The sequence below is a fragment of the Oncorhynchus mykiss genome, chromosome 18 (assembly GCF_013265735.2).
Source record: "Oncorhynchus mykiss isolate Arlee chromosome 18, USDA_OmykA_1.1, whole genome shotgun sequence".
Lineage (NCBI taxonomy): Eukaryota > Metazoa > Chordata > Actinopteri > Salmoniformes > Salmonidae > Oncorhynchus > Oncorhynchus mykiss.
The window spans coordinates 23116466-23130793 of NC_048582.1; the positions used below are offsets into that span (position 1 = coordinate 23116466).

At 44.0% G+C, this 14328-nt stretch overlaps 1 protein-coding gene across 4 annotated transcripts in view; it reads right to left on the minus strand.

The window, feature by feature from the left end:
• LOC110495841 (nck-associated protein 5-like) overlaps positions 1-14328 on the minus strand; it is a 159898-nt gene that overhangs the window by 107919 nt on the left and 37651 nt on the right. For all 4 annotated transcript variants that reach the window (XM_036952282.1, XM_036952280.1, XM_036952279.1 and 1 more), the window contains exon 3: positions 6987-7060. In XM_036952282.1, coding sequence (XP_036808177.1) covers positions 6987-7060 — 74 coding nt within the window. The remainder of the gene's footprint in view (positions 1-6986; positions 7061-14328) is intronic.

Genomic DNA, 14328 nt, shown 5'->3' on the forward strand with positions numbered 1-14328 from the left:
GACCAAATCAAAACAAATCAAAAGTTTATTTGTCACATGCGCCGAATACAACAAGTGTAGACCTTACAGTGAAATGCTTACTTGCATGCTCAAACCAATAGTGCGAAATAGGTATAAGGTGAACAATAGGTAAGTAAAGAAATAAAACAACAGTTTAATGACAGGCTACATGCAGTAGCGAGGCTATAAAAGTAGCGAGGCTACATACAGACACCGGTTAGTCAGGCTGCTTGCGGTAGTGTGTACATGTAGATACGGTTAAAGTGACTATGCATATATGATGAACAGAGAGTAGCAGTAGCGTAAAAAGAGGGGTTGGCAGGTGACGGGACACAATGCAGATAGCCCGGTTAGCCATTGACCTCGGTCATGCAAGAATTGAACACAAGCACACAAACACACTTATCTTCCGTAACAGGATGCTTTCAAACCCTAAATAGATGACCACTTAGCTTATGCTTGACCTTGAGTACATCATAAAGAGAAATGCATGGCCATCAAGGACGCTACTGTGGTACCGTGTGGACTGAATGGTGGGGGAGGCAAGTGGATAAAGGACCGACATAACATTTCAGTCACTAGCCTAAGTGCTTTCCTTCTCCACTGTACAATGGCACAGAGATATTACGGCGAGTTAAGACGACACTCCCCTTCAGAATGTATTAGCGAAGCGCTTCATTAACCCGTTCGATTAACCCCTTCCTCTCATAAGCGCCATAAAACTGATGCATGTTTTTAGCCAGGCCTGGGCATACTGATAAATCACGGGAGACCCTCAGGGCTCTTACAGTTAGCCTACAGTTAAGCCTCGGGTTAAACCAGACCGAACGCTGCGTTCATTTGGGATCAAGGGTGAATGCAGCGTTCCGTTTGGCTTCACCAGGCTATCTTTCAGTAGCCACAGACATAAACAGCACTGGACCAGACTGGGTTGGTGTTAGTGGTTGGAGATCCGTATAATGTACTGTGGCAGTCATGGCCGACTTGTGTTATGGGCCAACAACAGTGTCAGGCTTGAACTAATTGGCCGAAGTGTTTTCGTCATCTGGTCTGTTTATATGAGTTCATCTTCAGTTACTAGATAGTACAGTGCAGTATTGACCAAGAAGATGCACAGCTCTCCACGGTACTCTGATTAAAGACGAAGCAGCTAAGCTAAGGCTATGGTAAGACTAAGCTTAGACTAAGCTCAAGTTAGCTTTATGCTAAAAACAGATGGAACATACAGGCTAAAAGCACATGCTGCATATTTCCCCAAGCATTGTTCAGTTCTCTGTTTAGAATTTACTCTTGAGTAGCTCAAAGTACGCTATTTTCATCAGGGCACACTTGTAAGAGCTTGAAATAACAACCACTGATTACTAAAATAAACATATTTCACCGAATCTAATCAAATCCAAAAATGTATTTGATGGGAGTTTTCTGAGGGAAAAAGAGGGGGGGGGGGGGGGGGGGGGGATCTCTCTGCAAAACATTTCTATAGAAAACCAATGGATTCATTTATCTCCAACTATGGTGGGGGAACTGACCTCTAATCAATGCATTAGGCTAAGTCTCTCACTCACAGGAGGGCACATAAATACACAATTGACCTTATTAGGTCTCTGGTGGGGGGCTTAGCATTATCAAATGAAAGCATTAGACTGGTCAACTTATCCAATTACAGTTGTCAAATGCATGGCCTTCACCCAAGTGAGATGGCTGCAGAACAGAGCCTTGGGGAGCGAAGTTGCATTGTGGGCCATACCAAGGGAAGGCTCGGCCCTATCCTCATCATCTGGAGAGGGAAAGATGGAGAGAGGCAGAGAGGGCCGCATACTTCCACACAGGATTACATAGCCTTTCATCTACCGGCAGCGGCGGTAGGGGAACAGAAGGATCTTTGAGGTCGAGACATGCCTTGTAGTAACATCAATGAGCCGCACAGCTACAGTCACAAGCCGTTAACATCAGTGGAGGAAAAGCCTCCTCCGTTAGCCTGCTATCATCATCGTGGATGAACACACACAAACATAAACATGAACACACGTGCCCACACACACACGGGATCTCTTTCAATGAAAGTGCCCCTCAGTCTGTGCCCAAAATGGAACTCGAATAAAGATGTATTTAATCATGTACTCAACTATGAACTGTTTTTGATGATCATAGCGCGGCCTTAAGGGTCTCATACTGAGACGCTGCAATTTCATGAAGGGAGGGATTATTGCCCAAATAAATTAGAGGGAATTCAGAAGGAAAATAAGTCCAATTACTATGGATGAAATCCCATTTTCAAGCTAAACTGGTAAATGAACACTGCTCTGGTGGCTATAATTCACCATCTAAGCATAATCCAGTACTTGTGAGTAGTGGCAATGTCCTGATCAGGCAAGGACACACACAGACAAATGAAGGACAGCTATGGGAATACAATATACATTTCTTCCAAGTGGCTGAACATTAAAGGATGATAAATAGTTGCTTTTTACTACTTGTAGACCCAAAGAGACATACATCCAAACAAAGATATTTTAAAATGGACAGATAATCTATCAAAACCTACTGCCAGACCTCCCACTTCCCTCAAATTTGGAGGGATAATTCCTCTCTAAAGATGATAAATAGTTTATTGATCAGCAGATGTCCTGGCTAATGTCCATTCGGGAGGGGCTGCAGATGCACGACTTGCCGGTCCTCATAGCCTTAGAGACTTTCCTTCATAGATCGCCAGCAGTGTGCCCATTCTCCCCTGCTCCCCACCCCATCCCCTGCTACCCTGAGCAGGCCCCCTGCCTGCCTGCCCTCCCTGAGTCCTCCAAGGTGTGGAGGGGTCACAGACAAACAAAGACACACACCATCTGCTAAGGGTAAGGCCAGGTGAGACCAGCTTTGGCCACTTGGCTGATCAATGGACAGAGTTCTACATAAAATGTAGAACACAGACACCCAAAGGAAAGTCAATTGAGATTTAGTATGCAGTGAAAAACACTTTCATTACGTAAGATAAGACCACAGGCAATCCCAACCATACACGCAGACACATGGACAGAGTGCAAGAAGGAGGGGATGATGGGAAAAAAGGAGGAATTGGCAGAAAGAGGGAACAAAAACTAAATCTACATTGTTTTATTCCAAGGTCAAGGAAGATTATATATTTCTGTTCCCTCGACACAGCAGCTTTTCAGACAGGGCACGTGACCTTCCACCCGGCCAGTCATGCTTTTTAGTGTCCTAAAGCAGCATCCATATGTCCTCATCCAAATCACGCCTGCTCCCATTCAATAGCTCACTGTCTAAACAGAGAGAAAGCTGTCACTCACTTCACTTTCACCACATTCCCTCTCTATTTACATGTAGAGATAGATGTACATGACATATACTTAATATTGTTGTTTGGCCAAATACATCTACTGTGAATCTATCTTTTTGGCCAATCATTTCCACATACAATCAACCTTTATCTGATACGATCAGAGAGAATCAGATATAACCGCAACAACCATAAGGATAGCTTATATGATGCATCATGACATGTCTCGTCTTGTTTGGAGGTTTTCAATCTGATGTTGACACAGGGCTGTGGAGCCTTTGTTTGTGTTTGTCATGGACGTCATCAGAGTTAATGAAATAATGAGCGATGCCGCGACAGTACCCCACTGTGGTTTTGTTCTGTGCTCCCTCGGCCAGTGATGCTGTGTGTGTGTGTGTGTGTGTGTGTTGTGGAAGGGAGTGGATACAAGGAGGACTATTTTATGGAACAGATGGGTTTGACATACGATGAGAACACTGGCAAAAAAAGAGAGAGCTTTCTTGTATTCGTTGGCAGACATTATCATATCTTTTAAAGTGTTTGATTTGTAATCTGTTTTTAGCCTGTAATTACAATACATAACAATAGCGAAACTGTGGTGTAGATATTGGGGGGATAGAACAGTAGAAGGGTGTCCGGGGCTCCTCCCCCGGAATTTATTTTGACATGTTAAAACGCATTTCCTGCTATTTATACACAGTTTGACATGACTTATTATGTCTCTCTTCAGGGGTATATGGAGGGGTATTTTGAGGGGAATATGGAGGGGTATATGTAGGGGTATTTTGAGGGGCATATGGAGGAGTATTTTGAGGGGTAAATGGAGGGGTAATCTGAAAACACAGTACAAGTGGAAGTATAAGTGGAATAGAGCATCAAATCGTATCACAGTTTATTGGTTGCGTACACAGTTTAGCAGATGTTATATAGGGTGCAGCGAAATGCTTGTGTTACTAGCTCCTAACAATGTAGGAAACAACATCAAACAAAAGGCATTTACAATAAAGTATGGCACGCAATATTGAAATCAGGTACAATATCCTACATCTGTGTAATATTACTCTATAATGTGATAGACTGTATAAATATAATTTTGCATTGGGCCTATAGGACACAAAAATAACAAGCCCTGAAGTGGAAACCAATTCGTTCTCTCTCCAGCTTCTTGATGGATTGATTGCCTTAATTTTCCCAGGAAGAAAATGAGGAATATAATGTAAGTCCTCTCGATAAAGTAGCCGTAAGACACAGCGTAATAAAGGGAAGGAGGCGTGCCTGTCTTTATCAGTCCTGAGTTTCTGCTTTAGCCCAACAAAAGAATGTATGGAGTCATTTATCACTGTCACTAACAATGTCGAGCAACATCCGAGGAACAGCGGCACAATCCTTAGGATCTGGCCTGTCAGGTCTGTCAGCGTAGCTGTCTATTCCAAGGAGGTTTATTACCATGAATTTGAATATTGTAATTATATGTACAGTTGAAGTCGGCAGTTTACAAACACTTAGGTTGGAGTCATTAAAACTCATTTTTCAACCACTCCACAAATTTCTTATTAATTAACAAACTATACTTTTGGATGTATTTCAAGGCCTACCTTGAAACTCAGTGCCTCTTTGCTTCACATCATTGGAAAATCAAAAGAAATCAGCCAAGACCTCAGAAAATACAGCTCAGGAAGGAGATGCGTTCTGTCTCCTAGAGATTAATATACTTTGGGGCGAAAAGTGCAAATCAATCCCAGAACAACAGAAAAGGACCTTGTGAAGATGCTGGAGAAAACAGTTACAAAAGTATCTATATCCACAGTAAAACGTGTCCTATATCAACATAACCTGAAAGGCTGCTCAGCAAGGAAGAAGCCACTGCTCCAAAACCACCATAAAAAGTCAGACTATGGTTTGCAACTATACATGGGGGACAAAGATCGTACTTTTTGGAGAAATATCCTCTGGTCTGATGAAACAAAAATTGAACGGTTTGGCCATAATGACCATTGTTATGTTTGGAGGGGAAAGGGGGGGCTTGCAAGCTGAAGAACACCACACCAACCGTGAAGCATGGAGGTGGCAGCGTCATGTTGTGGGGTGCTTTGCTGCAGGAGGAACTGGTGCACTTCACAAAATATATGGCATCACGAGGGAGGAAAATTATGTGGATATATTGAAGCAACATCTCAAGACATCAGTCAGGAAGTTAAAGCTTGGTCGTAAACGGTCTTCCAAATGGACAATGACCCCAAGCATATTTTCAAATATTGTGGCTTAAGGACAACAAAGTCAAGGTATTGGAGTGGCCATCACAAAGCCCTGACCTCAATCCTATAGAAAATGTGTGGGCAGAACTGAAAAAGCATGTGTGAGCAAGGAGGCCTACAAACCTGACTCAGTTACACCAGCTCTGTCAGTAGGAATGGGCAAAAATTCACCCAACTTATTGTGGGAAGCTTGTGGAAGGCTACCTGAAATGTTTGACCCAAGTTAAACAATTTAAAGGCAATGCTACCAAATACTAGTTGAGTGTATATGTAAACTTCTGACCCACTGGGAATGTGATGAAAGAAATAAAAGCTGAAATAAATCATTCTCTCTACTATTATTCTGACATTTCACATTCTTAAAATACATTCGGGATCCTAACTGACGAAAGTTGTGAAAAACTGAGTTTAAATGTATTTGGCTAAGGTGTATGTAAACTTCCGATTTCAACTGTATGTTAGTTTTAAGTTTTAATTTGTAGGTAAGTGATTATTTATGTGAGCTACTGGAAGAAAAATGTTGAATAGATAAAATTATCATTATCTAATTAGAATATCATTCTGTTTCACTTACAGAAAAAATGTACGCAAACACAACTTAAAAATCCTTAACAAAAATAAACAATGATCACTAAAACCCTAGCTATTGCCCCCACTGTCCTTCCAGGTCTAAGCAAGTTCATGGATTCCAAACAGCCCCTAGTGAGAAGACCCCAGCCGCTCTCATGGGCCAGTCCACACAATAACAACCAGGCCCCTCTAACCTGTCATTAGGTCACTTTCCTGGTCAAAAGAGGAAGGGTCTCCTCTTCTAAAGTGGTGTGAGTGAGACTGTGGACAAGACAATCATTCCTTTACACACCACTTCCTTACCCTTCTATTGAAAATCGGCCTGCCGTAGCAAAGGCCCTGGTCAGCGGTCAACCTCTAACCCCCACCATCCACCCAGGGTCCACTCAGAGGCCCCTCTCCCAGGCCTCCCTGCTCGCTCAAGGGGAAAATTGTTGCTGGATGGGGAGAAAACAGCTCTTTTGACATGGAGAGTTATAGGATAATGGGGGTGAAGTTTGAAAAATGGTCTCTCTTTTCTTTGGGCGGTGTGACATTCAAGGGTCTAAGGATAGGTTTGAGGGCCAAGGTCATGAGTTTGGCCTCTCCGCATCCCCATTGTCTCCATGAGAAATGTCCCCAGCCAACCCCAAAACTGAAATGGACTGAACGTACATCTTTGTCTTTCCTCACCTTTAGCAACCTTGTCCTCACCACCACTTCACAATAGCATTCTCTCACCAAGACTGCACACAAATCATTGTGTCAGCTTCCCAAATTTAACAACATTGTTCGGCTGGTTCTCATTGAGAATAGATTGCGTTCAGCTGTTAATATTTATTGGCAACTAGCAGCAGCTGTCAAAACGCAGATCGAGGATCCTCCCTTACCTTCGGACATTCCTCCGCTCTTCTTCCAGCTGTTTGAGTAGCTCCTCGATGCACTTGTTGGCGTCCATGTACCCCTGTAAACAACAGATGGAGATGAGTGTCAAAGATGGATTCCATGTGCAAATATGGATGAAAAACATCAGTAATATCAAGAACAGCCCAACAATCCTACACTGTCTTTATTATTAGGAAGTTCAGGGGTCGGTTTCCCAGATTAAGCCTAGTCCAGAAGTAATTTTTTTTTTTTTTAACTCTCTCAATGGAGATTCTATTGTGTTTATCAACAGCAGTGGTACACAAGACCATACAGAAGCCTACACGGAGAATGAAAAAACAGACCAAAGCCATAGTGCGTATTGTGTATTTTTCCAGCCGGTGCCTTGTTTCCAAACACTCCTCTTCCAAGTGTGAAGAGGAACACTGAGGCAGAACTGGACTGTGTTTCAAAGAAGGTGTGATTCATTCATACTCTTTTGGGGTGTTCGTTTTCAGCGAGTTAGGGAAGAGTGTAACTCCAGAAGCACCGCTGGGTAACTTCGCCTGGCTGACCCTGAGTGCAGGCGGCCAGCTGTGTAGTGTCAAGAGGGAATACCTTCACACACACATACTCCACACACACACACTCCCAAAGTGTGCTATTGAATTACAGCATGGCCCAAATGAGCAGAGACCCGGGAACAGTATGGAAAAACAGATGTTCAGCTTATTTGACACTTTGCCCTAATGATGTGCTCATCCATGCCATGCCTGTATAGTGAGTATGAGACATTATTGTGGAAGAACTAGGCCACCTAGCCATAATATTCCACCCAGCTGTTCTTTGGAGAAGCCGATAGTGACTGTGTCAGTGGTTGGCTACATACGAACATCCAATAGCGACTTATTTATCCTTCGGTAGTGATTGTGGCTAGCTTGAATTAATTATTGGTATTGGTGACGCCTCTCTTGGGTGAAGCGTTATCTCACGGCCACAGATGCCCCCTCCATTGATTTTTAGACCTCCGTCATGTGCTGTTCACGTATAATTGAATCATGGGGAATTCCTCTGAGAGATGACCCAGCTTAGTATCGTTTAGACTCGTCCCATGAGCATATTTTTCATGCTGGATACACTGTGTGTATCTAGAACACGTAAAATATGATGGTACAGACAGTATACATTATAATGGTATAGCCTACATTGTGGAACACTCTAATGTTCTTTCTCAAGCTGAAAATAGAGAGAAACCCTTATTGTCGGAAGAGCTTTCTTCTCAGAAGGCAACCGTATGGCTGGCACCAGGGCAATTATCACACTTCAGGACTGACCTGAGGCCAGCCACTGCAGGTGCCCACCGTCTCCAGTATGCCCCCGTGCCAACTGAAGATGGCACAGGCCCAAACCTCCGGCCAAAGTCGCATACTAGGTGACCAATGATCATCAAGGGCAAGGACAGAGGCCAGAAGAACATGGCGATGGCCAGGTGATGATGCGTTTTGTCATTCATAAGAAAGGATATCCAAATAACCTGATGAAATCATCTTATTTTTCACTTTCTTCAACATTTTCTGTTAAACGCACCTACATGTACTTCCTTGTCCTCATATCTGAACTGAATAATTTAAAGTGTTGGTGCTATTTATCAGTGGTGTCCCCAAGGCCATCTGGAAGTCATAAGGTGCCACTGCACCCAGCAGAGATGCCAGTCACACTAAACCCACTGAGTGCCATTAGGACCAAATTAAGTTGCCAGAGGCCTCCCGAGTGACGCAGCGGTCTAAGGCACTTCAGTGCTTGAAGCGTCACTACAGTTCCGGGTTTGATCCCAGGCTCTGTCGCATCCGGCTGCGACCGGGACACCCATGAGGCGACGGAGGGGGAGGGTTTGGCCGGCCTGGGATGTCCTTGCAGGCTTAGTTAACAAAAGTAGCTAAACATCAACTATAGTGCATCTAGCTCTATAAACTTAGAACGGAAAGAAGTTGTCATACAGAGGAATTGTCAGGAGAAAATATCTGTTGTTAGAGACAACTAGCCACATAGTCTCACAGATCCAAATCCCAACTTGAGGTCCCTAGTGATTTAAGCAAAAGTCCACGTTAAAGCAGATCTCAAGTTAGGATTCAGCCAGGTAATGATTTTCCCTGTCTCTCAGAGAGATCTACCCATCACCAGAGTGCCATGTCACCAAAAAGATTTACACCCTACATCAAACGTTAAGCGCAGCTAGCTAAGTCTCTGTTGTCATCGCGGAAACCTCTACTAATGATAGGGTTCTGGCGTACTCCTCCTCATACAGGAAGGCATGCAAAGAATGTGCAATGGTCTGTCGTAATGTCAAATGGAGGGTATTTAAACCGAAGATTGAAGGCCTGACTCGTATATGTTATGCGGAGCACGCTGCCATGTATTGCATTACGTCTTTGGTGGGGCATTACTCCTGACATTTTTACTGTGTGTGCGAAAGCTGCAGGGTTCCCACGGGCGCCAGCGCCTACATTTGGGAGAGAGAAAATTATGGACCTTTGCCTCAAACTTTATCGAACGCATATTTCGCAAAGTACACTTGGAGTGCGATACAGACCAAATAATTCCTTGAGGTGGTTGAAGTGTCTAAATAGCACTAAAGCTCATAAGGACCGAATATCACCTTTACAGAAAACATCGCTAAATCGTTGGGAGGTTGTAAAAACCGTGCCCGGTGCGGCCTGCAAAGTCCTCAAACTCCTCCGCAGCAGTGACCAGACTATACCTTCTCTATCTATACAACCCTCTAGTCAACAGTCTTGTGAGGCTCATTCGCGACGATCCCATGGATACCAAATCGTACATGGCAAGAAACCAAAGGAAGTTGTTTATAGACGGTCTAAAAGTCATACGAGCTCACGAACAGGCGATAAAATGTCTCAGAGTAAGTTAGCGATGATGGGGATCGATTGTGAACTGTCTTATCCAATGCAAATATCTGCAAATGTTGCTTATTTCACCATATGCAGTCCTGTCCTCTGGTTCTCTTTGTAGGATGGACACAAGACAAAAAATGAACCAGCATCCAAATTCTGAATCCAATTTCAACTTCAGTGTAGGAGTCAAGGGGAGAAACAGAGCACTGGGATTTGTTGAGCTGGAGTTGGCTGGCGTGGGCATGCACTTAAATACTGTAGTTTCCTTTGTGCGTTTGTTCATGTTTCTAGTCTATGGCAGCCTATGGCAGCCAACCCTCAGTTCCTGTTTACTCTGTATGTGAGAGGGGTTGATAAGAAGGCTAGAGCTGTTGAGAGAGAGGGCTTCCCCCACTGGGCATGCTGTGAGGCCCATATCCTGCAGTCCTCCAACCGATCATGTGCCTCCTAATCTTTAGGACATTTTAAAATGAGCTTTGTCCCCCACTGCTACGGCACTCGGAAACTCGGCCAAAATAGCTTTGCTTTACGCCAGACACACATGCTCACGTGCACGTATGCGCACCCACGCGCAAATGTGTTTAAAATAAATGGTCCAAGAATTTCAGTAATAAAACATTAGATTCATTATTCATCCATGAGAGCGTCTCTCCCTCCCTCTCTCCCTCTCGGCTCTCTCTCTGGCAGATCCACACATACTGAAAGGCTGTAATGGATGGGATCATATCCCTGTCAACATACGAGTTCCTTTAGGTCTTGGCTGAGAAAAACCCAAACGCAGATACAGCCCTGACCCAGTTGCAGTATAGGGTCAGTATGTGTTTCAGGCTTCCTTTAAAGTCCTACCTATCTATAATGTGATTTCCTCCCAACCTCACCTCAGCAGGGCTGTAGATCTGAGACCCAGGCAGCAGGCGAGTGAGAGAGATAAGAAAGCTTGAAGCTGCCTAGTGGCCTCTGGGAGTGAGACCTGTCAGACCAGTCAAAGCCAAGGTCAGGATCTATCTCAACCCCAACCGCCAGCCCCCTCCTCTCTGGCCATAAGGCAGGCCGAGACCCGATGACATGGCAGAGTGGCCTAGGGACCCACTTCAGCCAACTGGAAATCTGCTCTGTGTGAGGCGTTCGAGGGGAGATGGAATGTGGAATTCCCGACTGGCTTATGGCAGTCAAAGGTTATGCCTATAGAACGTAACACTTCTTTCTGAGGGAATTTTTATGGCTACTTGGGAATTAATGATATTACAAACTTTCCTGGGTGTCGACACGTTAGAGCTCAAATGGCTGAGAAGACTACCTCTCGCGCACCTCACGACTATGACAGCCCTCTGCGCTAAAGCCTAGGCACTGACCCGGAGAGCGAACACAGATCTTTATGTCTCAGGCAAAGTTAGGCATCAGACGGGCGGTTACACAGATATTGAAACTGCTCATTGTATCCGTCCTCAGCCCTGGCTTGAATCAATTAATGTTATCAGCGGCTTATCTGTAGCACAGCACTGATGATCTTTCCCTCGGAGTCATTATTCAGGTCAAAATGACTTCATGTCACCATATCAATCCTGCCCATCAAACTCCCACCTCCCAAGACTTTGATAGAATAGATAACAACAGCCTGATGAAGGCTGTGTTATCAAGGGGTTACTATGGTGATTACTATGAGAAGCCATGGAGAGCTGAGTGATCTAGTTTGTAGGCCTTGGCGTCAGAAACCAATACGCCACCAGTATGAAGCCAAATGCTTTCTTCAGATTGCAGCAGTTGTAACAATAATAATAACAATAATAATACATTACATTTGTAGAGCTCTTTTCAATTGCAGACGTAACTCACAAAGTACTTCTCACTGAGAGCAACCATTCAAATAAAAAAAGCTTTAATAAAAGGCGCTAAAAACAATTGGAGAGTAACCTACAATTCTATACACTCCAAAACCATATCTAAAAACTGCAGAAAACATGGTGGTTTCAAACGCCATCAGTGTAAAAGATGGAACAGGCTAAACCAGGTAGACAAAGCCTCCAATGCTAAATTCATCCCTTGCATACCACATGCAAACGGGGACAGATTTGGGAATATGGATTACCTGATGACACAAAGGAGGCCTGTTCATCCTCTAGGGTGGGTTTCAGTTATCTGATGTCCTCTTACAGCACCTTGCCTGTCCTAGTCCCAGTGCACGCACGCACGCACGCACGCACGCACGCACGCACGCACGCACGCACGCACGCACGCACACACACACACACACACACACACCAGACGGACATCAACACCTCCCCGGGCCGTCAGGAATCCGAATCTGTCAGATTATCTTTCCAAACATTAAGATATATTCAACACTTAAATAGCCCCTGTCTCCTTTCTCCTCCTTCCAATGCTCAGTTGGCTAGTCAAAGAGTGGGTCATTCATTCCTGTGCAGTATGTGGCGGAACAGTAGCCAAGCCTGTTCCTCAAGCAAATCATACTCAAGAAAACTGAAAAATGGAATAAATCCAACCTGACATGCCCACTCCATAACACCCCATAGTACAACCTGTGTAGAGACGAAGCATATGCAACTACTACTGTATGTCATTTGGGAACTAAACATAGAGCCTCTGTTTGACAGTATCTCAGAAAACATGTGTGGAGGGTAGAGCACCTAAAGAACGGGTCTATTAGAAATTCTAATGTTTATTTTGACATTTTTAATATATGTTCAATTCATATTAAAAAGTTATATAAAGGCAGGTAGTGAAATATGAAAATACACACTGAATTCATAAGCCATATTGATGTTTAGGACCATGCCATTCATTTAAAAAGGGTCTATTTTTCTCAATTTTCACTTGACTGATGTGCCCAAAGTAAACTGCCTGTTGCTCAGGCCCTGAAGCCAGGATATGCATATCATTGGTACCATTGGAAAGACAACACTATGAAGTCTGTAGAATTGTTAAAATAATGTAAGAGACTATAACACAATAGATATGGTAGGAGAAAATCCAAAGAAAAACCAACCGGAAAAAAACAACGCCTAGCCTAATTAAAGGAGTCCGACAGATCTGTGGCCTGACTTTACAGGCTGAGGATTGCCAGAGAAATAGAGATAGAGAGACAGAGAAAGAGAGAGATAGAGAAGGAGAGTGAAAGAAAGAAACACACAGTGAGGATAAGCAGAGTTTGTGAGTACAGGTAAGTGAGAGGAGAGAGAGAGAGAGAGAGAGAGAGAGAGAGAACCAGATGTTGATCCACCGGAGGGAATCTCAGCTTCTGTTTGTGCAGGCTTTGACAGGCAGGCACCACACCTATCCTAGCCATGCACAATTGGCTCTGCCAACATATTAACGAGAGCCGCAGCGATCAGGTGGCCTGGCTACCCCTTAGCTTCATGGGAAATTAGACACATTAGGCACATTCAGCAAGCGATATTCACTTTCAGTCAGTGTTCGCTTTGCTCAAACAGCAGCCATTCACTCTATATTGCCTCTCACCTTATTGAAGCTGCACATACTGTATATGCGTATCATTGTGTATTGTGTATCGGTTAAATTCACACCTTGTCAATGAAGGGTTTGTCGTTCTGGCTCACTGTTTTGGCCAGTGAACGGTGCTGAAAGCGCTAGAAAGGTCTAAGCCGGCTAGGCTAGTGTTATCCCCGAGTGAGTCGGCTTAGTGAGATATTTTTGTTCTCACCCAGAAAACTTAACAACAACAAGGAATCCTCCCCAGACACATGAAGTTAGTGACTTGTTTTATGACCGCCTCACCTAGCCTGACACCAGTAAAACAGCAAACTCCAAGCCAACGCTTATTATAGTCTTCGCTGCCGACGTTCTGGGAGCAACGAATGGAGAGAAGCCAGACTTGAGAACACATTCACGGTATAACAAATGAGCACAGTGAAATATAGCTAACGTCTCGTCAACGCAAATTCCCGACCCCCGAGAGTATGTTTTGTTAGATATATTTTTCTCCATACATATAAATATATATTTCTCCACCATTTGACCTGTCTTGCGTATTATCAATGTAATAAGCCCCACAGCCTCAGGTTTATTACAGTATATTTTCTCTGTTTAATCTGCTGGGTGATTTATTGATTAGGCTGGTTGTGTCTCAAATGACACCCTATTCCCTATATAGTGCACTACTTTTGAACAGGGTCCTGGTCAAAAGTAGTGCAATAGGGTGCCATAGAGATCTGGTCAAAAGTAGTGCACTATAGGGAATAGGGTGCCATTTTGGATGCACACGCTCTCTCTAAGTTGACCCATGTGTTAGGCAGATGTCGAGGCAGGCAGGCAAAACATTCCTCGGAAGAGCTGGAGCTGGAAGGTTAGGATCTGCTTCTGCCTGATTTCCAAATCTCTTCTCCCACTGGAATGGTCCTGAATGCCAGGGAGATTCCCTGTTGCCGGGGAGCAGGGAGCAGGAATGCTGAAGCCTGACAGAATGGTAATGTGACAACGGGAA